At 34.5% G+C, this 25232-nt stretch overlaps 1 protein-coding gene across 5 annotated transcripts in view; it reads right to left on the bottom strand.

The window, feature by feature from the left end:
- The window catches only part of GALNT13 (polypeptide N-acetylgalactosaminyltransferase 13), a 554292-nt gene that overhangs the window by 313090 nt on the left and 215970 nt on the right, over positions 1-25232 (bottom strand). For all 5 annotated transcript variants that reach the window (XM_086718628.1, XM_086718629.1, XM_086718632.1 and 2 more), the window contains exon 4: positions 12574-12742. In XM_086718628.1, coding sequence (XP_086574754.1) covers positions 12574-12742 — 169 coding nt within the window. The remainder of the gene's footprint in view (positions 1-12573; positions 12743-25232) is intronic.

The raw sequence follows: 25232 nt of genomic DNA, 5'->3' as shown, positions 1-25232 counted from the left end.
ATGTGGAACAGAGATCAGAAATCCAATTAAAATTCTCATTTTCCATTTCTCCTTTGTGCAATCAATGCTACACTTGTCATATTTTAATTCATGGGAAAGGCAATCCATATATATGGGCAGGTACACTTAGGAGATTGAGAACAGAGAAAATATATCCTATGGTTTATTTTTGTTTTATATAGTAAATAAACTTGTCCTTCGAGGGCAACTTATTCAGAATTTGTATGCTGTAGCTCTTCCACTAATAATGCAAGACTGCTAGAGTCTTTTTCTCTTTATCAGCTTGCTTGTGTGCATACGTAAGAAGCAGTTATTTGGTCTAGGATATAAATAGCTGAAATAAATCTCCTATTTCTTCATTTTTTTCCCTGATGAAATATATTTAAATGCCAGCTGCATTATAACCTTCAAATAACTCAATGCCAGAACTTGAAGTACTATTAATGTCTGAATACAAGTAAATGCTAAAGAACCTTAGCATTTTGTTTTAATTGCCCATAGCGTTTTTATAAATATTCATCCAATAATTACTGTTAATTTCTTATTCAAAAATAATTGCAGAGTAAAGGGAAAAGCAGACTGCTTAAAAACTTCCCTCACTTAGTCCACAAATGGAGCCCAGGGCTTGAGAATTCCACATAATAATAATAATAATAATAATAATAAAACATATAAAATCTCACTAGGAACTCAGGGCAATCCTATATATACTTTGTTATTTTTGCAATTATAGGTATGCTCATACAATATCATTAATTAGTTGTTTATGTAAATATACCCCTTTTACCTCCTCACAGTCAGAGGCTGTTATTTATATGCATTTGTTTTGTTCTTAAAGCTAAGCTTATATTAGGTAAATGACAGATTGTTTGATTGGTTGACTGACTTTTTGGCTTAATCAGTGAAAGGAAAGTGGGGTTTAGAAAATTAATGTCTTGCTCAAGGTCTAATAGTGAGCCATACAGCCAGATCTTAAACTTATGGTTTTGGCTCCACAGCTACAGATTTTGGCTCCATAGCTGAGATTTTTTCCATTTACTTGAAGAATATTTCTCCACAGTGGGCTTTTTCTTCTCATATATGTTTTGCATATAATGGAATAGAGTCATGTACCTACCTCAGTCATTATGATCATAGTCGTGTTCTCTACTTTAGGACAGCCTACAGGCATGAGATAATACTGACTACTGATGCCTAAGCCAACTAAAATATGATTTTTACTGGCATTCATTGAATATGCAATTCAAACACTATTCTCAAAAGTAATGCAAATACACACACACACACACACACACACACACACACACACACACCCCTATACATTTGCTTAATGATTACTCCTTGGCTTTTGAGTTTTTATGGACTTTTACATATCCATAGATCATTATATTTCTAGGATTGACTGTTCCAGGCACCCAGTAAATATTTAATATCTCTGTGTATTGGTAAAAAGAAATTATAATATTTATGTTCTTAAAGTCTATTAACTTACTCAAATGTGAATTTCTCAAAGAGGCTTTCCCTCACTTCTCTATTCTCCATACCTTTCTATTCTTAGTCTGTTACTGATTGCAAATTCCATGAAGGAGGGACTTAATTTTGTTCACTGCTATATCCCAGGCACAGAGAACAGTATTTGGCACATATTAATATATTAAGTGCTCAACAAAAGTGCATTTAATGTCTCTAAATGGATTTTTTTATTTGGTAACTCTCTCTCTCCAGATATTAACATAAAAATCTTATGTTAAAAAAAAAAAACAAATGACATCCTGAAAAGAGAAATTTTTATCCCTGTTCTTAAATATAAATTACATAAATTTACAAAATCTTAGAACCATAATTGTTTTTTCAATGTTTATTTATTTTTGAGAGAGAGAGAGAGAAAGAGAGAGAGAGACAGAGTGTGACCAGGGGAGGGGTAGAGAGAGGGAGACAAAGAATATGAAGCAGGCTACAGGCTCTGAGCTGTCTGCAGAGCCTGATGTGGGCTTGAACTCACAAAACATGAGACCATGACCTGAGCCAAAGTCGAATGCTAACCAACTGAGCCCCTTAGAACCATGATTATTTTTTAAGGTTTATTTATTTTTGAGACAGAGAGAGACAGAGCATGAACGGGGGAGGGGCAGAGAGAGAGGGAGACACAGAATCGGAAGCAGGCTCCAGGCTCTGAGCCATCAGCCCAGAGCCTGACGCGGGGCTCGAACTCACAGACCGCGAGATCGTGACCCGGGCTGAAGTCCGACGCTTAACCGACTGAGCCACCCAGGCACCCTAGAACCATGATTATTGAGAAGCATGGTAACAAATCTCTAATGATGACCATTAACATATTAACCTCAATGATGACCATTGAGGAAAATATTCACTTTCCTCAAAATTCTGAATCAGAATTTTATGACAGTTCATTTTTTTTGTTGTTAGGAAAGATGGGAAAAAGAGAAAAGGGGGTGATAACAGCTGTCAGTTTATTTATATTTATATAAATATATGTATTTTTATTTATACATAAAAAGTTTTATTTATAAAAAGTTTATTTATATGCATATACAACAAGAATCCCAGAAATGGAGGGACTTAAAGAAAATAAGAAATTTAGTAAGGTCTTCAGTCTTAACTGCACTTAAAATATCCTGTTACCATGACTGTTATTAATACTATCATTTCATTTGCTCAAGTAATTAGAATATATATAAATTTATTATACACTTAATACATTAAATATGTCAAATAAAGAAGTAACTTAATGTAAATATTCAATCACTAGGATTGTATTTTCCAAAACTTAACTCTAATTTGTCCTGATGTTTCATTACAATTACTTCCAAGAAAAAATATTTTCATCTTGTCCCTTCTCTGTGAAAACATGGGATATTTGCTTATTTTTTTGCTCTGTACATATCTTCAAATATTTGTAGATTGATATTAAGGGTACACACAACATTAAACTTTTAGGATAATCTCTGAATTCAGTCAATCCAGTTTAAGGGTATATTCTAGTAAAATAGGCTGAGATATTTGAATGAATTCACTGCTTGTGTCATTCAGACACTTTGTAAGTAGATATCAATTCAAGTTTTCCACTAAAATTAAGTTCTTTTTAACAACTATTTCTCAATACCAATTTTGTACACCTTTATATAATTTATCAGTCATCACTTGGCTACTTTAATGTGTTCATATCTTTTTAAGATACAATTATTCAAAAATTGAACTTTAATACCAAAATTGAAAAAAAAAAAGATATTTTCTACATTAAACAAGTATTGACAGATTTGTACATCTTTTAACTAACAGTTTGGATATCTGATTCATGATGTGTTTTTCAACATTAGTTTTTCCCAGACAGTCACACAATTGAGTCATTCAACATGACTTGCAAATATCTGCAATAAGCCTCCACACATTTGACGATTTGTCTAGAAAGTTTGGATGGCATTTATGTTTTCTTACTGATATCATAAATTATGGTGGCACATAAAATAGAAAAGTATTCTTTTCATTAATATTATTTCACAGACTATTTTAAAAATCTCAAAATTCAAGCACTAATAATCACAGTACACAGGAGGTAGTTCAAGATGGTGACACAAAAGATCCTCAGCTTACTTCTTCCCACAGACACCAAATCTACAGCTACATATAGAACACTTCCCTCTAAAAAAAAAGACCTGAAAACCAGCTTGTCAGTTTCTCCACAACAAAGGATAATGGAGTTACATTAAGATGGGTAGGAAAGGCAAAGGCTTGGTCTCACCAAAATCCTCACCCCAGCATAGCAACCCACAATCAACAATCCACAATCTGATCATAATCAGATCTCACAAATACAGAGTTTCTCCCTGATGAGCAAGAGGTACATGCTCCACATCAGGCATCCTGGCCTTTAGGACCTGTACTGAAGGGACAAGGCCCCAGAATGGCTGGCTTTGAAAACCAATTGGTGTCCAGGAAACCCAAAGGATGTAGGAAGCTGAGAATCTACACTTAAAGAGATTGCATGTAGACTCATGCACCCAAGACCTGTGCAAAACCAGCAGTTTGAAAATCATGATACCATATGTGAAAGAGATTCATTTGCTAATCTTCAAGTGTCTACTAGAGAGGCAGGAGCCTGTTGGGACTCTCTGGAGATGGAGATGCCAGTGAGCACCATTTGGGGGATCTCATTCTACTTAGTAGTGTCACTAATTTTGGGTGTCATTTTTTTACACTCTCCCTCTATCTTGCTAGTGCCAGAGAGAATGTCCCAACCCTGCACTCTCCATGGCTTTGCTATGGCTGGGAGGTACATCCCACCTCAGTGCTATCCTACAGACCCAATAAAGCTGGCAGGCACGCCCAGGCCCAGCACTACCCACAACACACTAAAACTAATGGGAACATAGTGCATGATCCTCATTGCTCCATTAAAGCTGGCTGGTGTGCCCAGTCCATATAGGGGATACCTCTTGAGTGTCGATCTATGTTGGCTAGGGGAGGTTGCATTTGTGGGCCCTACAGTACTGAAACAATTGAAAAGGCGGTTTTTGGCAGGCTAATAACCCAAGGGCACAACACAGACAGAAGACTGAAACACCTGAATCTTCTGTGAAAAGGCCTACTTGCTTGTCCTGGAATTTTAGTCTGAGGGGCAGACTGCCAGTTCAGCAGATATCTACAGAGGGAATAGAGTTGATCTTAGAGAACAGAGGCCAGGGGATGCCATCTTTGTGTTCTCCAGGGACCTTGCTACAGCCAGCTAGCACCTCCCAGAAAGAAGTTTATACAATCATTAGGAGTTTTGATTTTTGCAAATGTTGCCAAGGAAATACCCCCCAATCTGGAGGCCAGCAGGTTTACAACTGTAATCCTACAGGACTGTATATATTACTATACTTCAAAAGCTGCTGCTTGAGGGTTTCATTTCCAATCAGCCTGAAAGTAGGGGCTAAGATCCCTCCCTCTGAAACAATGACAGGTTTTGATACAACCTCAAAAACAGGGACCTATCAAGAATAAATCAGGCTATTTAGACAACTCCAAAGGTTCAAGACACAACCAAGAGCTAGGACAAGGTTGAAAGAGAAGATTAATCTACTATATAAAGCCACTTCTTCAAGACTGGAAGAGGTAGGCCTCTCTCCTAATACATGGGCACAAACAATCAAGGAAAATGAAGAAACAGATAAATAAGTTCCAAATAAAAGAACAAGACCTTAGGGAAAAAAAACTTAATGAAAGGAATATAAGTAACTTAACTGATAAAGAGTTCAATGTAATGGTATAAGGATGTTCACCGAACCAGGAGACATAGTGAGAACTTTGACAAAGAGATAGAAAATATAAGAAAGTACTAAACAGAAGTCACAGAGCTGCAGAATGAAATAACTGAACTAAAAGTACATAAGAGTGCTTCAACAACAGACTAGAGGAAGTAGAAAAAGGATTATTGATCTGGAAGACAGGGTAGTGGAACTCACCAAAGCAGAGTAGCAAAAAGAAAAATTTAGAAAAGAGAAAGTAGCTTAAGGGTCCAATAGGACAACATCAAATAAAACATTTACATTACAGGGGTACCAGAAGGAGAATAAAGAGAGAAAGAGGAAGAAAACTAATCTGAAGAAATAATAGCTGAAAATTTCTCTAACCTGGGGAAGAAACAGACATCCAGATCCAGGAAATCAAATGAGTTCCAAATAAAATGAACTGGAAGAAATCAACACCAGACACATTATAATTAAGATATCAAAAGCTAAAGATAAAAATAAAATCTTAAATCCCACAAGAGAAAAAAGGACTTGATATGTATGAGAGAACCCCCCATAAGATGATCAGCAGACTTTTCACCAGGTACAGGATATACTTAAAAAGCTGAAGGGAAAAACGAAAAACAAAAAACAAAAAAACAAAAAACTTCCAACCACAAATCCTCTACCCAGCAGGATTACCATTCAGAATTAGCAGAAAGATAGTTTTCCAACAAGCAAAAGCTAAGGGAGTTCCTCACTACTACAGGAGACTTACGAAAAATGTTAAAGGGACTACTTTAAGTTGAAAAGAAAAAACATTAATGAGTAACAAGAAAACATATGAAAGTAAGAATCTTGATGGTATAGGTAAGTATATAGGAAAGGTAGTGGATTAAATTAATAAAGTTAGCATGACGGTTAAAAGGCAAAAGCATTATAAACAACTATAATTAGTTAAGGGATACACAAAATAAAAAGATGCAAATGAAGTTTGCATGAAAATAAAAAGCATGACATGAAAATTAAAATGCATGTGTGGGCTGGCAGTAAAAATGTAGTTTTAGAATATGTTGAGATGTAACTTGCTGTCAACTTTAAATAGACTATTGATTATATAGGCTGTTATATGTAAGCCTTATGGTAATCACAGATCCAAAACCTGTAGAAGATACATGAAAGATAATGAGAAAAGAATCTAAGCATAACTTTAAGGAGTCATGAAACCATAGGGAAGAGAGAAAAGAAGAAAAAAAGGAAGAGAAAGTAACTAAAAAATTACAAGATAGTCAGAAAACAATTAACAAAATGGCAATTAGTACATACCTATCAATAATTATTTTAAATGTAAATGGACTAAATTCTCCAATGGAAAAAAAAAAAACTGGCTGAATGGATTAAAATAAACAAAGAAACAAATAAGACCAACCTATGTGCTGACTACAAGAAACTCACTTCAGATGTAAGAACATACACAGGCTGAAAGTGAAGGGATGAAAAAAGATGTTTCATGCAAATGGAAACCAAAAGAAAGCTGCAGTAGCTATACATAGACAAAATAGATTATTTATTTATTTATTTATTTATTTATTTATTTATTTATTTATTTATATTTTAGAGAGAGAGATAGCATAAGCAAGGGAGAGGGGCAGAAAAAGAAAGAGAAAGTGAGAGAGAGAATCTTAAACAAGTTCCATGCTCAGCATAGAGCCTGGTGTGGGGCTCAATCCCACCACTCTGGGATCATGACCTGAGCTGAAATCAAGAGGCAGTCACTCAGCTGCCTGAGTCATCCAGGCACCCCCAGACAAAACAGATTTTAAAACAAAGACTATAATAAAAGACAAAGAAGGGTATTACATAATGATAAAGGATCAATCCAACAAGAAGATACAGCAATTTATAAATACCTATGCACCTAATAAAGAAACACCTAAATATACAGAGCACATATTAACAAACTTAAAGGGAGAAATTAACAGTAATACAGTAAGAATAGGGTTTTCAGTACCTTACTTATATCAATGGATAGACTGTCCAGACAGAAAATCAATAAGGAAATATGGGCTTTAAACAACCCATTAGGCCAGGTGGACTCTATAAATACAGAACATTCCACCCAAAACAGCAATATACACATTCTTCTCAGAGACACATGGATAGATATCCAGGATAGATCTTATGTTAGACCACAAAACAAATCTAAATATATTTAACAAGATTAAAATCATATCAAGCATCTTTTCCAACCACACTGGTTTAAAAGTAGAAATCATTTTTAAGAAGAAGACTGAAAAAATTTTTTAAGTATGTGGAGACTTGGGGTGCCTGGGTGGCTCAGTTGGTTAAGTGACCAACTCTTGATTTTAGCTCAGGTCATGATTTCACGGTTTGTGAGATGGAGCCACATGTCAGGCTCCACTCTGAAAGCATGGGGCCTGCTTGAGATTCTCTTCTCTCTCTCTCTCTCTCTCTCTCCCTCTCCCTCTCTCTCTCTCCTTCTTTCTCTGCCCCTCTCCCCTCTCTCAAAATAAATAAACTTTAAAAAAATATATGTGCAGATTAAACAACATACTACTAAACAACTAATGTGTAACTGAAGAAATCAAAAGAACTAAAACAAACAAATCCTGGAGGATGGAAATGGAAATACAACATATAAAATCTACAGGATGCAGCAAAAGCAGTTCTAAAAAGGAAGTTCATAGTGATACAGACCTACCTTAATATATGGAAAATCTCAGTCTAGTTGTACACTAAACAGAACTAAAGAAAGAAGAACAAACAAAGCACAAGGTTAGAAAAAGGAAGGAAATAATAAATATCAGAGCAGAAACAAGTGGAATAAAGACTAAAAGGCAGTAGATAATATCACTGAAAGAGTGAGTTCCTTAAAAAGGTAGACAAAATTGATAAACCTTTAGCTAGACTCACCAACAACAACAAAAAGAAAAGACCCAAATAAATAAAACAGAAATGAAAGAGCACAAGTTACAACTGATACCACAGAAATATAAAGGATCAAAAGAGATTACTATGAACAATGATACACCACCAGACTGGACAACCTAGAAAAGATGAATAAATTCCTGAAACATACAACATTCCAAGACTGAATCATGATGAAAGAGAAAATTTGAACAGATCAATTACCAGTAAGGAGATTGAATTAATAATCAGACCCCCCATCAAATGAAAGTCCAGGATCCAATGGCTTCACCAGTGTTTTCTACCAAACATTCAAAATTTTAATACATATCCTTCTCACACTCTTCCAAAAAAATTGAAGAGGAATGAATACCTACAAATTTATTTTATAAGGCCAGCATTACCTTAATACAAAAGCCAGACAAGAACACCACAAAAAAGAAAATTATAGGCCAACATCCCCGATGTGCATAAATGCAAAAATCCTCAACAATTATTAGCAAACCCAATTCAATATTAAAAAGATCATGCATAATGACTAAGTGGGATTTATTCCTGGGACACAAGGATGCTTCAACATCTGCAAATTAATCAATACGACATACCACATTAACAAGACAAGGGATAAAAATCATAGGATCATCTCAATAGATGCAGAAAAAAAAAAACATTTGACAAAATTAAATATCCATTTAAAATAAAAATTCTCAATAAAGTGGGTATAGAAGGAACATACCTCAACATATTAAAGGCAATATATGACAAGCCCATAGCTAATATACTCAACAGTGAAAAGCTGTTCCTCTATATCAAGAAAATGACAAAAATTTCCACTTTCACCACTTTTAATCCACACAGCACTGCAAGTCCTAACCTGAGCAATTAGAAAAGAAGAAGGAGGAGGAAGAGAAGAGGAGAAAGGAAGAAGCTAAAGGAAAAAGGAGTGGGGACTGGGGGAGAGAGGGATGGGGGAAGAGGAAGAGGAGGAATAGGTGAAGGAAGATGCATATATTACCCAAAGTAATCTACAGATTTAATGCAATCCCTATTCAAAATTACAATAGCTTTTTTCACAGAAACAGAACACACAATCCTAAAATTTGTATGGAACCACAAAAGACCCCAAATAGCCAAAGCGATATTTGGAAAGAAGAAATAAGCTGGAGGCATCATGCTCCCTGATTTCACAGTATATTATGAAGTTTTAGTAATCAAACAGTATGGTACTGGCATAAAAACAGACCCAGAAGTCAATAGAACAGAATAGAGAGCCCCCAAATAAACCCACGCATATAGTAGCCAATTAATTTACAACAAAGGAGGCAAGAAAATACATTAAAGAAAAGACAAATGGTGTTAGAAAAATTGGGCAGACACAAGAAACAGAATGAAATTAGACTACTATCTTACACCATACACACAAATTAACTCAAAGTGGATTAAAAGACTTGAATGTTAAAGCCTGAAACCATAAAACTCTTAGAAGAAAATACAGGCAGTCAGCTACTTGACATCCATCTTGGTGATGATTTTGTGGTTGTGATTCCTAAGTCAAAAACAAGAAAAGTAAAAATAAACAAGTTGGGACTGTATCAAACTGAAATTTTTCTGTACTGCAAAGAAATCCACAAACAAAATGAAAAGACCACTTACTGAATGTAAGAAAATATTTGAAAATCATATATATGATCAGGGCTTAAATCCAAAATATAACAAATTCATAAAAAACAACAACATAACAAATAATCCAATTTAAAAATGAACAGAGGATATGTACATACATTTTTCCAAAGATGACATACAGATGGCCAACAGGCACCTGAAATATGTCTAATGTAAGTAATCAATGGAAACCAAACCTCAATGAGATATCACCTCACACCTGTCAGAATGGCTAATATCAAAAAGACAAGAAATAAGTGTTGACAAAATGTAGAAAAAAAAGAGTCTTGTGCACTGTTGGTGGGAATATAAATTGGTGGAGCCATTATCGAAGACAGTATGAAGTTTCCTTAAAATATTAAAGATAGGAATAGCATATGATCCAGCAATTTCTCTTCTATTTACCCAAAGAAGACAGAAACACAAATTTGAAGTCACATATGCACCCTCCTTATGTTCATTGAAGCATTATTTGCAATAGCCAAGGTATGGAAATATCCCAAGTTTCCATCAATGGATAAATGAATAAAGAAGTGGTATATATACAATGGAATACTCAATCATTAAAAAGCATTAAATTTGGCCATTTCCAACAACATGGATGGACCTTAAGGGTATTATGCCAAGTAAAATAAGTCAAATAGAAAAAGAAATATACTGTATGATTTCACCTACAGATAGAATCTTAAAAACAAAAGAAATAAACTGATACAGAGAACAGATTGGTGGCTGCAAGAGGGGAGGAAGTTTGGGGGCTGGGAGAAATGGGTGAATTAGGTCAAGAGGTACATACTTCCAGTTATAAAATAAATAAGTCATATAAAATAAATAAATAATGTACAGCATGATGACTATAGTCAATAATACAACGTTGCATATTTGATAGGTGCTGAGAGAGTAAATCTGAAAAGTTTCTCAACACAAGAAAAAAGTTTGTGTGGTGATAGATGTTAACTCGACTTATTATGGTGATCATTACACAATATATACAAATATAAAATCACTGTTGTACACCTGAAACAAATACAATCTTATACATCAATTATATCTCAACTTAAAAAAAGAGGCTCATGGTGATTAGAAATTCTTGTAATAAAGATGTATCTAACTCACACACACACACAAAATAAATAAATAAAAACAACCACAGTAAATATTGCATTTTGTGTAATATTTACAGTAATCCATTTGAATTTTTCATTTTAAAAAGTTGAATTGTTCTATATTTTAAGGTATAATTACTCAAGCACTTAATTACTAAGTGATTCATAAAAGAAGAAATGCCATTGGCCACAAATATTTTAAATGATGCTCAATGAACATTTTCCTTCTCCTTTTTTTAAACTGATGGCTCTGTACTAAGGCAGTTGTTACCTTAAGTATCCCAGATCTGATATAAAATTTATGTTCTGATAGTTGCAAATAAAGATTTCATAAAAATTTAAAATACTGTTTAGGTGGTTTTCCTGAAAAGGTATCACCTTTATCCATTTTATTACAACATAGTATATAAAAGAAAGTGAGGAATGCACAATTATTATGGCATAAGCTTAGCACCTAAAATGTTTCAAAATTGTTTAGAAGAATAAACTTATTGTAGGTCTTTAAAAATACAAATGTGTCTATGTAAAAATATGCAAATATAGACATAACTACCTATAAAATGCTATAGATCTTTGAAATGCACAAATGTAATTTTCACGTTTTAGTCATTTGTTAGAGACCAAAAATGTGCAAAATATGTACTTATTTATGAGGTTTTTTTTTGAGAGAGACAAAAGCATACAAGGATGTACAAAACCAGTACTTAGCTATCAAATGAACCTTCTGACAATCCAGCCCGACCATCTCAACAAGACTTGGTTACTTTGGTATTTTTTGAAGTAATTTAGAAAGGAAAAAAAAGAGATATGATAAATATGATAACATCACTATATTACTAATGTAATACAACCCATTATAGGTGGTAAATTTTATTTGCATTAACTGTTATTTTATTCTATATGGAGAAAGTCATTAGATGTCTAAAAGAACAACTTCTGTTTACGTAGAAATGTATTCTGCAACATATTTGTAAACTTGGAGATTTTCTAAAGTCTCAGGACCTATCTTTTCTAAGGACTATATTATTAGGATGACAATACTGCCACTAAATATTCTAATTTTTATTATATCCATTTAAAATTCATTCAACTATGTAGAGCATGACTTACAGTTAATCACAAACAAGTTGAATTTTTCAACATTATTTTGCATGCAGTATTATTATTTCCAAGTGACTATTTCTTCCATGGCTGATAACTGAGCATTCTAATTATAAAATAGTACCATAATTCGCTGGAATCCATAATAAATAATGTTAAAAGGTCAAAGAATCATACTGGCAATTGGCCATTTTTACACTAGAACAGCAAAGCCTATAGTTTTCAAATACAAAGTATAAGACTTTTCTATACAGGCAACCACATAACCTATCAAAAATCCTGTTTACTCAGTATTTGGCAAGATAAAGCAAAACAAAAAAAGCATCTCATGAAGAGAAACCTGTTAGAGTTGTGTCTCCCACGATATCTTTGCAAGTAAAATATTCTGCTCTGCTGGAGAAGAAACTGGTTTATATTTCCCATCATATGCATGCACAGTTCATCCCCGCTACAGCACAGGTATTCAAAAACAGAGTTCTAGAAGTTCTGAGCTACTGTGAAATATGGAGGTTACTAAAAATAAGATTATATAACACATGTGAACTCACCCTTCTAGTCTTACATCCGGTAGACTTCTGTTAAGGGCAATCAAATCACTGGCCATAAGGTTAAACTGATTGATTTTAAATAGTTCTTTCATTTTCTCCTGGTCATCTTTAGGAATCAGCACAGCCTTTCCCATTTCTCCCGGCCCTTCTTGGTTTCTCGAAATAACAGCTGTAAGACACACACAGGCACACACACACATACAAACACACAGATAATGAACTGAATAAATAAACTCATGTGTTAATTAGAGTCTGATGTCTATTATTTACACACTGGCTTAATAATACAATCATCAAGTCTTTATTGCTTACTTACAACCATATACTATACTAATGAAACAACATATTTTAATTCATTATCTCAGTGCTGCATGCTGTCTTTTAAATCTAGACATATTATAAGAGCTGACTAATCATTAAGACTTGATAGTTAAGCAATACAAACCACCAAAATTTAAAACTTCTCTGTCATAGTTTTTAATATAAACTATTAGAGAAGGGATGAACTTGGACACTAGGCAGACCAAACTGAACAAAATAAAAGAGAACTTTTGAAAATATACCAAGATAAATTTATGTTCACATCCATTTCAATGGTCTGATATCTGACATATCTACTGCCACTACATCTTTATAAAAGCAAGCAACATTGATAATCCTTCATCCCAAATGCAATTTGATTTCTCTGTCAAAGCATTTTCAAAAAATAAGAGAACTTTCACAGTGGTGACATATAATTTCAAATGCCGAGTTAGATTAAGACACAATGTGCTCCATAACTGGAATTTCACAAGATTCTGGGCTTGACTGTGTATGAAGAGAACTCAGGGGACACCTGGTAGCTCAGCAGGTTAATTGTCTGAATTCGGCTCAGGTCATGATCTCACGGTTTGTGAGTTCGAGCCCCCATGTTGGGCTCTGTGCTGACAGCTCGGAGACTGAAGCCTGCTTTGTGTTCTGTGTCTCCCTCTCTCGGTCCCTCCCCATGTACACTCTGTCTCTTTATGTCTCTCAAAAATAAATCAACATTAAAAAGATTATTAAGAGAACTCAGGATCACACATACAGGCTAATGTTCTGGTCATATTTCGCAAGATATCACTACACTAATGTCCCTTCTTGCTCCAAAATGCATGCGTCAATGTGTGTGTGTGTGTGTGTGTGTGTGTGTGCGCACGCGTGTGCATGTGTACATGCATGTGTGTCTGTTTGCACACATATGTATGTATATAAATATGTAATAGAAAAAAGTTCCAGTCAATCCTAATATAACCTCAATTTACTCTTCATAAATGATGTTAAATTAAGTTAAAATGAAAGGAAGGCTGATCTTGACTCTTCCAATATGTTGCCATATTATAGTTTCTAACACCTTAATCTTACTGAAATTAGTTCCCACATTACTTAAATGGGCAAATATTTGGACCCAGACTATCTTAAAAATTATAAAAACTATAAAGGATATAAAGCCTATGAAAATAATTTGTAAATTATAGCCTTTCATAAAAATATAATTCCAAAATAACAGAATAGGTTTGAAATCCAGAACATAAAGAAACATTTGACTTGACATTCATAGATATAGAACATCAAGCTGGATATTATTAGTACTAATATACAGTTGGGCCACCTAGTTTAATATTCTCTTTGAAAGGTTATCCTGACTTTGGAATGTCATGAGTCAGCCTATAAAAGACACTAGGTATCTCCAAGGACCTTCAGATAGGGGTACCAAGAAGGTGATAAGCCTGGAAATCCTCTTATATACAGAAAAATAGTAACAACTGGGAAAATTTGAAATGAAAAAGATCTATGCTTCAACCTCAAACTATTTAAAAAGCTGTCATTTGGGGCGCCTGGGTGGCGCAGTCGGTTAAGCGTCCGACTTCGGCCAGGTCACGATCTTGCGGTCCGTGAGTTCGAGCCCCGCGTCAGGCTCTGGGCTGATGGCTCAGAGCCTGGAGCCTGTTTCCGATTCTGTGTCTCCCTCTCTCTCTGCCCCTCCCCCGTTCATGCTCTGTCTCTCTCTGTCCCAAAAATAAATAAACGTTGAAAAAAAAAAATTAAAAAAAAAAAAAAAAAAAAAAAAAAAAAAAAAAAAAAAAAAGCTGTCATTTAAAGAAAGTTTATAAAAAGCCTCATTCACTTTATGAAGCAAAAATAGAAATGATGGCAGGGATTTTATGAGGAAGCACATTTTATTCAATTTAAGAAATAAAGTTCTGGGGTGCTTGGGTGGCTCAGTCGGTTAAGCGTCCAACTTCGGCTCAGGTCATGATCTCATGGTTCGTGAGTTCAAGCCCCACCTGCGCCAGGCTGTGTGCTGACAGCTCAGAGCCTGGAGTCTGCTTCAGATTCTGTGTCTCCCTCTCTCTCTGCCTCTCTCCTACTTGTGCTCTTTCTCTCTCCCTCTCTCTCTCTCTCAAAAATAAATAAAATGAAAAAAAAAATTTAAAGAAAAAAAAGAAATTTCTAACAGTAAAACTTTGCTTTGGGACTTAGTAAGCTTATTATCCCTAAAATCAGATTAAGTTGGTGGAGCTGGTTTTCAGTCAATTTGTGGTCTTTGTGAGATGCTAGACTAGGATTAGTATTGAGGTACCTTCCATTTCTAGGATTTCTTAAGTATTGATTCCACAATACTTATAATTCTCTCAGGAGTCCTAATTTTCAAGTAAAGAACATAATCATAAATATTATTTTTTTGATAATTTTTGACTTTTGGATACACTAAGGAATGATTTTAAAAGCATAAAATATATCAAAACTACAATAGAGAAAACAAAGTGCCCTATTATTTCACTTCCCTGACATAATCACTGTTAATATATTGGTTCGTATCCTTTCCCTCTCTCTCTCTCTGTTGACATAAAGTAGCAAAATATATTACTGTGTCTTTTATTTCGTAATTTTTTTAATGTTTATTTATTATTGAGAGACAGACACAGAGCGTGAGCAGGGGAGGGGTAGAGAGAGGGGGAGACATAGAATCTGAAGTAGGCTCCAGGCTCTGAGCTCTCAGCACAGAGCCCGACATGGGGCTTGAACTCACAAACTGCGAGATCATGACCTGAACCGAAGTCAGTCACTTAACCAACTGAGCCACCCAGGTGCCCCTATTACTGTGCCTTTTCACACACATGGAATAATACTATTAATACTAAAACTTGATTTTTTCAAAGTATTTTTTGCCTTTTGTTCCATGTAGATTGTTCTTCTTCTTCTTAGTGACTATGTTGTATTCCATTCAACCAATCTAAGTTTATTAGGTTGATGGATAATGGGGTTGTTTTTAGTTCTTTACCATTATCAGTGATGCTGCATATTTATAATAACATTGTCATCATTACAAGGAGTAAAAACATCTCTTAAGGTGTTACACACTTTGTTACACAGTTTATAGACATCATTTCATTTAATCCTCAAAGGACAGTGAAATCTAGACATGCTATGTAACTTGCCCAAGGTCACATATCTAGAAAGTAATGGAATGGTAATTTCAACTCAGGTCTGTCTGATTCGGGAGCCAAAGCTCAACACTCACTCAGCAAATACTTCTGTACATACATTGTTGTATGTTTGTGTTAGTATGCATGCATGGTGCATTTATAAATAAAATTGCTGAGCCAAAGGATATGCAATATTTGGACTTAAACATGTATTTTCAAACTGACTTCCAAAAAAGTTTTTCCAGTTGGCAATCCCAGTTACAGAAAAATCAGAGCACTGCTTTCTCCATACTGTTGCCAGCACTGTGTAGTATCTATTGTCTTTTCCCCCAATATGATAGGCAAAATATTATATCTTAGTGTTGTTTCAATTTGCATTTCTTTAATAATTCACTGTTTTTGTAATAAAATGTGTATATTTAAATATCATTGTTGTCATCAGCTGTTAGATTATAGCTCATATACGGCCTATCATCTCTGCTTTAGAGAAAGGGCATAAGATTCTCCAAAAAAAAGTGTTTTTTTTAAATTTTTCAGTGTAATGCATTGAATACAATATAATACATTATTTTCTTTATCATAATATATATCCAAAGTCTTTGTTTTGTTTCTACCCCTAATACGTTTGGAATTCATTTCTGGCTTAAATATAACTAGGTGCCATTCTACCAGCAAGTTCCAGTTATTCAATTCTATAAGGTAAGGTAACTGACAAGAGAAGAATGAGCATGCACCATTTAAAATTGACTTTTTCTCATAAAAATGATGGCAGTTATGGGAAGAGAGAAGACTTTTTAAACAGTAACATGATATAAATAAATACACACATACACACATGATATTTTAAAAACAGAGTAGAGGGGCGCCAGGGTGGCTCAGTCGGTTTAGCATCCAACTTTGACTCAGGTCATGATCTCATGGCTCATGAGTTTGAGCCCACATCAGGCTCTGTGTTGACAGCTCAGAGCTTGGAGCCTGCTTGGGATTCTGTGTCTTCCTCTCTCTCTGCCCCTCGCCTACTCATGCTCTGTCTCTCTCTCCAAAATAAATAAACATTAAAAAAAATTAAAAATATATAAAAAAATAAAAACAGAGCAGAGAGCTCAAGGGAAAAACAGAAAAATAACATTAAAAGAATCGCTGTTCAAAATAATTCCGTTAAATAAAATTTTGAAAATTCTTCAGAAAATAAAAAAGTGATTTAAAAATTTGAGGTTAAGAATTTCTAGAAATTAAGAAAGCAATTTACAGTTCTTTTAAATGCCCTCTATGTACTTCAACAAAGGTTTATCCCATTGCAGAAAAATGTACCAGGGTCAACATAATGCTCCACGTGTAGGAAGCTAGCAGGGTTAACATTTATTCTATGTGGAAAAGACATGGCACTCAGCTACATCTTAGGGCATGAAGATCAAGTTAAGACACACAAAAGTATTTGGGTTTTGCAGTTTATTCAAAGGGGTAGCCATTTGCTTGGCTTAGCACTCTGAGGATGACAGTTTTATCAATGGTAGTTAGAGTAAGTGTGATCGTGTTATGGAATTATCATCAATAAAAACAAAATTGTCATAAAGAGTATCCTTATACGTAAAACCAGTTAGCAAGCACATATAATCATTTTCCTTAATTATCCTCATTTTCTTAGCGGAGAATAGAAACAACTTAATGTGTATCGGGTTAAATGTCTCCTCCCTAAAGTTAAACATTTTTCTATAATAGCGTCTAATGAATGCATAGTTGACATTTTATAAATTTTTTTTTTCTTTTCCACGAGCAGACCTACTGGTGTGTTTCACCTCATTTAAGCAAAAATAATGCTAAGTAATTACAATGTCGAACTAGCCTTTTTGTTTTTCTGGGTCTTACTTGGAAGAATGCATCTTGCTAGGAAAAAGAAAAACAGAATTTTTTCTTCAAATAGTGTAAATAGGAAATGGGAAAGATTATGCAATTGAGTATGAGGCTGGTCTGCTGGTCTGCTTTAAAAAGCAACTCCTATTTTTCTTTTCTAACCTGTTAATCTTTCTCTTGTACATAGCTTTAAAAAAAAGCCACCTACAACCTGACAATATTATGTTCCCCACAGCCAACCTTAAAAAAAACATCATTGAAGTATTTATTTGACTTTACTGCTCTAGCAGGCAAACGTAATACAAAAGGCAACAAAATCTAAATTATGATTTCATGATTGTTAGTCTGAACATGAATGGAAATAACCCAATTCCAAAGCTGGTTTGGACTAGAAAAATAATATGTTGTGCTATAAGTTATTTTATTCCTAATTATATGGTGAAGTCATTAAAAGGTAATAATTAACATCATTCAAAATGACATTGTAAAGCTTGCAGAAATATAAAAGTAGAATCATTACATATATGTATGTATATATGTGTGTGTATATATATATGCATCTTATTTTTTAACATAGTACATACTGAAAAGATTTCAAGGTGATTCACTTTAATCTTAGAATTTGTATTGATAAAGAGGATAACCAAAGTATAAAAATATAGATATAAACAAACCAACTGATAAATTTACCAAAAGGAACACTATATATTAATCTCATTGTTGGTTAGGTACATTGTATTATGGATATTTTTTTTTTCAATTGTAGAAATGTCCCATTAACAATGAGCATTGTTTATTTGAGAAAAGAGAGATAAGACAATCTACATTTTTTCTAAAAAAAAAAAAATACCCAAGTAAGAAAATTTTTAAGTTGATTTTAGACTAATTACTTTATTCTGTTAAAGAACACAGTAATATACAATGTATATTGGTAAAAGCATAATATTGAACCAAAATCTAATGTTATTCCATGTTCCACACTCTCCAGGAAATTATTTCAAATTGTATTTCTATACTCAAATTTACTCAATTTGTTAATTTTTGTATTTTTGCCTTTAAAAGCTTTCTTTTGGGGAACATTGTAGTTTTTCTCTCACTGTTATCACTACCAATTTGTCAACTGTACTCAATTTAAAACCCTGCTTTTTAGTCTCTCTCATCTTAGAATATTTATACTCCATTGCCAGTAAAGCATTTTCTCTAAGACAGTGCTTTTTGTCTTGTCAATCATAAATGTGTTTGGGTGGAGTCAGAGAGCAGAATATCAAACCAGCACTGGGACCACAAACCATTTTGCCCTCCACTCAGGGTTCCCTGGGCCATGCTCTTGTGCCAATCTAAAGACCTTGCATTTGTCAAGGGTAATTCTTATTTAGGAACAAGGAACTTTATATCTACTTACTTAGGCTCATTTCCATTAGAAATAATAAATTCATATTCTTCAAATATGAATATTATAGTATTGATATTATAACATATAGCTTAATATATATTAAACAACCAAATTCATTCTAATTAATGTATAAATTAATGGCAATTTACTCTCTCTTTGAAAAAGAATTACATACAACTTTTATAAATCTGACACATCTCACAGTAACATTTTATTTTTGTTTCTTATCCTAGCCATATGTGGTGTTCTGATTTGTGTCCAGTACATTTCAGTAACTAGATGTTTATGCAGCAAGAAAGTTGTAAAAAGCTAGCTCTGACGGGATCAAGTCCAGCAGACGGAACTACTGTGTTCTAGGAGGGTGCCTCTGTTAGATATTAATAAGGTAGTATTTTCACCAGCTAGCTAAATGAGAGATCATCTGCAGAACCAAGGGAACACTGATTCCAAATGTTCACTTATTTTTAAATTAAAAAAAAAACAATAAAAGATAATAAAAGAAAGAAGAAAGATGATAGATATAGACAAAGACTAGAGTTAGAGACAGACAGAGGGAGGTAGGTGGGCACTATGTAAAAACAATGAAACCACTGCTTGGATGATTCACTTTAATCTATGCAGAAACATACTTCTATATTTAAAATAGAATCATTCATGCACACTGAAATTTATCATTCATTTGTCATTATCTTTATTATTTATGATTATTTTTATCATGTGAACCGCAATTGTGGGAATCTTTCTAAATAAGCATGTGAACCCATACATTTTCTATTGTCTGCAAAATATGCCATAGCTTGGCTATACAATGATTTATTTAACAGATACCTTTTCATTGAACATTTATGTTGTTTCTATAATTTCTATTATAAACCATGACTCAATTAATATTTTTCCCTAGGCATACATCCTTACAGATCTGTCTGAAAATTTATTTTGAAAAGGTGGCAGGAATTTAATGAAGAAATTACATATTAACCATGCTATATAGGAATTATTCTTTTTATCGTCTCTGACTTTCCATATATACCTTTGGCCAGGAACTTCCTTCTCTATCTGATGACCAAAATAGTCCCTGTTCATCAGTTCAAACGTTAAGGAAAGATAATTGTTCTCTCCTCTATGATTGTATGGCACTTTTACTTTATTCCATTACCCTTTTATAAAACTACATTACCACTACTTGTTTATATGTTACGTCAGAGAGTCTAACTATTGAGCCCGTTTTCTCTCCTGCCTGGACACACATTTCCCAGTCTCTCCTGCAGTTAAATGTGGTATTGTAACTGAGGATTGAAATGATATGAGTTAAGTCCAAGTGTAGTGTATAAAAACTTCCCATGTGTGATTCTCCATGTTTTCTCTCTCACTATAGCAATTCTGGAAGCCAGAATGTATAAACAGCAGGGCCATCACAGGAAGGCAGAACATGGGTATGTGAATCACCACTTGGAGGACCACCACTGACTTATCAGGTATATATGTTACATAATTTATATTTAAAAAATCAACTCTATTTTGCAAAAATGTTGGGATTCTGGACCTATTTGATAGTGTTATTTTTATTAATGCATTTTGTTCTTTCCCTTTTATTCTATGAAGACTCATCAATGCATTCTGTTTCAACTCAATGCCTGGCACCTTCCATTCAATCAGTGAGTAATTTGAAAAAAGTAGAATAAAATTTTGAGACAATCTAGTTCTGTGGAAAAACTGATGAACAGAGTAATTAAAATACAGGTTTTCCCCATCTCAGAGATGCACAAAAGTTTCCATTATGGTATCTGAAAAATGTAAAACTTCTAGTTTATTTTTTATATTAAAATTTAGTCCTCACTAGTGTTTAGTATTTGGGTTGTATAATTTATACAATATAAATAAATTTCTATTCATTAGTACAAGCTCAAAAATTTCTGATAGTGGCACACAATTAAAATGTATGAAGCCTATGTCTTTAAGGGGTTTTAATTATATCACAAGTGAGATCCTAAGCAGATAAAGAAACCACCATTTAAATAAAGTGAACGTTTGATTAATTTATTTTCAATCCCCAATGGTAACTTTTAATAATAGTTTGTATGACTATTACAAATGATTCTCAATAGTAACTCAATACAAAGTATGGTTGTTTAAATATCAGCAGCTCTGAGCCTTAAAATCAGGGACCAGAGGTGCCTGAGTGGTTCAGTCAGTTAAGCGACCAGCTCTTGATTTAGGATCAGGTCATGATCTTATGATTCATGTGATTGAACCCCATGTCGAGCTCTGTATTGGGCTCCGTGTTGCAGCAAGCAGCCTACTTGGGATACTCTGTCCCTCTCTTCTACCCCTCCCCTCCTCACTCGTGTGTGTGCTCCCTCTCTCTCTTCCAAAGTAAAATAAATAAACTTAAAAAAATCATGGACTAGTTACTCTGCCTTTCTCATCCACAATTTCCTCCCCTATAGAATATTTAAATAACTTCACGGTGTTGTTTGAATTAATGCTATATGCCAATGCACATAAGTACTACAGTGGACGCCCATAGCATACCTTCCTATAATGTTCTATACAAGAAAATGAAGCAGAGCTTATAAATTATGACTCAAGAAGTCTTTTAAAAATATATATATCCTGGGGCGCCTGGGTGGCGCAGTCGGTTAAGCATCCGACTTCAGCCAGGTCACGATCTCGCGGTCCGTGAGTTCGAGCCCCGCGTCGGGCTCTGGGCTGATGGCTCAGAGCCTGGAGCCTGTTTCCGGTTCTGTGTCTCCCTCTCTCTCTGCCCCTCGCCCGTTCATGCTCTGTCTCTCTCTGTCCCAAAAATAAATAAACGTTGAAAAAAAAATTAAAAAAAAATATATATATATATCCTAAGGAAGGCTATATATTTCCAAAGTTTTACCTACATAGATGATTAAATTAATATTATGTGTTTGTACATGCAGGTGAAAATAAATCTATATTCTCTCTCTCTCTCTGTATATATATACAGGTATATATGTATACACACCCACCATAAATACTATAAACTGTGTTATATACAAATAAAACTATGCAGTAATAAAAAATGTTCTGTGCAAAAATATTCAATGATATGAAAGATGTTCATATTATTTGAGAAGATGTTCATACTGTTCATATTAAATGAGAAATGAGGAGGGGAGCCTGGGTGGCTCATTTGGTTAAGTGTCCTACTCTTGATTTCAGCTCAAATCATGATCTCACCAGTTTGTCAGTTTGACCCCACATCTGGCTCTGTGCTCACAGTACAGAGCCTGCTTGATATTCTCTCTCTCTCTCTCTCTCTCTCTCTCTCTCTCTCTCTCTTTCACTCTCTCTCTCTCTCTCCCTTTCCCTCTGACTCTTTCCTGCTTGTGCTCTCTCTGTCTCAAAACAAATAAATAAACTTAAAAAATGAGAAAAGAGGATCATGAAGCAATGCTACATAATAACTCATTTCTATAAAAAAGTTAAGTTGCATGATATATATGCACATGTCACCAGTGAAGATTAGCAGTGTTTCAACCCAGGAGCTTTTACATTATTTCTTCAGCATTATCTGTATTTTCTAAATCAGTTCATCACCTCATAAGGTGATTTCAGTCACATATGAATCACAAATCTGTCTTCAGTGAAGACAGACATAACTTGCTATGACATGACAGGTACAAAGGAAAGTCAGTAGATGCTGGGGGCATGAAAACAGAGGGATCCGTGCTGGGCAGAGTTCCTGAAGGAAGGAAAGTTTCTCAATGTAGATAAGATGGCATACATGTAGAACATCGCCCATCAGGAATTATGTTTTTTTCTAGCAAGAAAGTTCTTCACAAGAAGTTTACTATGATTTATAGATAAGGAAAGCATTTAGTAGTTGAGCAAGGACAAGTAGCAATGTTCTTGGTTTCTTTTTAGGAAGAAGCAAACTCCTATATTAGCATCAAATGTTTTACTTTTTTTTGTTTTTTTTTTTCACAGTCATCCTTACAAAACATTGTACACATCTATTAAGCCAATTCTATTCTTACATACAGTAAGAAGTTGTTTGGCACATGTTAGTCATAAATGTTTCCTGGAAGCAACTGGCCCAGCATTTAAAGTGTTCAGTGTTCACTAAGGTAATAAAATAATGCTGAAATATGAAATTATTTCCTTCTACATTAAGAATGAGCTTCCTCATTAAAAGTATTTAAAAGGCTCTCATCTTGCAATGGCTCTAGTAATAGCCTTAGTTTCAGCTTTAAGTAGGAAATCCTATCTTCCTACTGCTGCCTACAGTAACAACAACAACAACAAAAATTCTTTGGAAACAAAAGTATCAATTTGGGCTGTCGGCTGCTTTGGGTAGCCTTTGTAAAGGCACATTTTAAGTGGAACAATGATCATTGTAATTTATTTATTTTATTATTATTATTATTATTATTATTATTATCATTATTTTCTTTTAATTGAGAGAGAGTGAGAATGGGGTGAGGGCCAGAAGGGGAGAGAGAGAGAATCCTAAGCAGGCTCCATGCTGTGCATGCTCCATCCCACAACCTGGGATCATTACCTGAGCCAAAATCAAAAGTCAGATGTTCCACTGACTGAGCCACCCAGGTGACCTAACAATGGTCATTTTAAGAAGCCCCTGACATAGCTCAACATTCAGGATAAATTAAGATACACAGTGATAAGATACACAGTGATAAACTCTCGGCAGTTGATATACCATCACACATATGATTCATCAAATTTACAAAAATATACCTACTTTACCCACCCACCTCCTACCCAGCATGAAGGGAGAGATAGCTTGAAGTAGGGATCTACACTAACCTGTGATCAGTAGCTGACAGGTTGGGCTGCTGGTTAAGAGATTTAAAGGAACCTGATTGGAAAGTTGATAACAAGAAGTTCTGGTAAAGTATATGAGTGGTCCCCAAAAAAAGATAACAGAATATTGATATTTCTGTAGTATGTAATCTTCCAGCAAAGGCTTTCAATACAGAGGAGCCTCTCAATAATCAGACATACGAAATTATCTGTCCTGTAGCTGTCAGTGCCTGTTTTCACTTAATCCAAGTATTTATTCAATGGAAAAGATACTTAATAGGCCAGGATAACAATAACACAAGGGAATACTATGCTGAGGTTTGACACCATGAACTTCTCACTACAGTTGATACGGTTATGGCCACCCAGCTAACCAATAGCAGAAGACAAGGCAAAGCCATTTATGTGGCACATTCCTGACTAACTGATATGAGGTTGATTCTACCAGACCCCTTACATCACTATGAGGAAAAATGGTGTTTTTTTTTTTTGTAGGAACAGACAAATCTGGAATGTCTTCTCTGGTCACAGTTCTGTCAGCACCACAACTTGTAGGCATTTAAAACCCTTATTTTCATTGGATTTTGACATAATCTCACCTCAGAAGTAATTTGTAACAAAAGAAATATGTCCATGGGCTCACCCAAAACCCATTGGTCTCAACAACTAGAAGCAGCTGACCTGATAGAATGGAATAATCTGCTAAAGACTGCTATAGCATCTTTTGAGAGACAAAATCTTGTGGATTTGGGATGATGTCTGACTGGATGTTATAGACCTTACACCAGTATCAAATGTATGATGTCATCTCTCCTACAGACAGAATGCACTAAGGAACTAAGAAAGAAAGTTAGAGTGGCCTCTTTCAGCAAATAACTACTTGAAAGGATATTTACTTTCTATCTCTATAACTTCAGGCTTTATAGGTAGAAAGAAGTGCACTAGTTTCCATGGAAGAAATGCCTCCACTAGACAACACAATTTCTGTTAAACTGGAAGTTGAGTATGCCCTCTGGCCATCATAAGATCCCCAAGCTGTTAAATTTATAGGAAGAGAATGGGACTACAATAATGGTTGAAGTGACTGATGTCATTTAACAATAGGAAATCAGATTGCTACCACACAATTGAGGCAAGAAAAACTATTTCTGGAACCTAGAGGTTTCTCTAGA

The sequence above is a fragment of the Puma concolor genome, chromosome C1, assembly GCF_028749965.1.
Source record: "Puma concolor isolate L17-30 chromosome C1, mPumCon1.1.hap2, whole genome shotgun sequence".
Taxonomy (NCBI): Eukaryota; Metazoa; Chordata; class Mammalia; order Carnivora; family Felidae; genus Puma; species Puma concolor.
The sequence above is the reverse complement of the archived record's forward strand: the minus strand, read 5'-3'. Positions and strand labels throughout refer to the sequence as shown.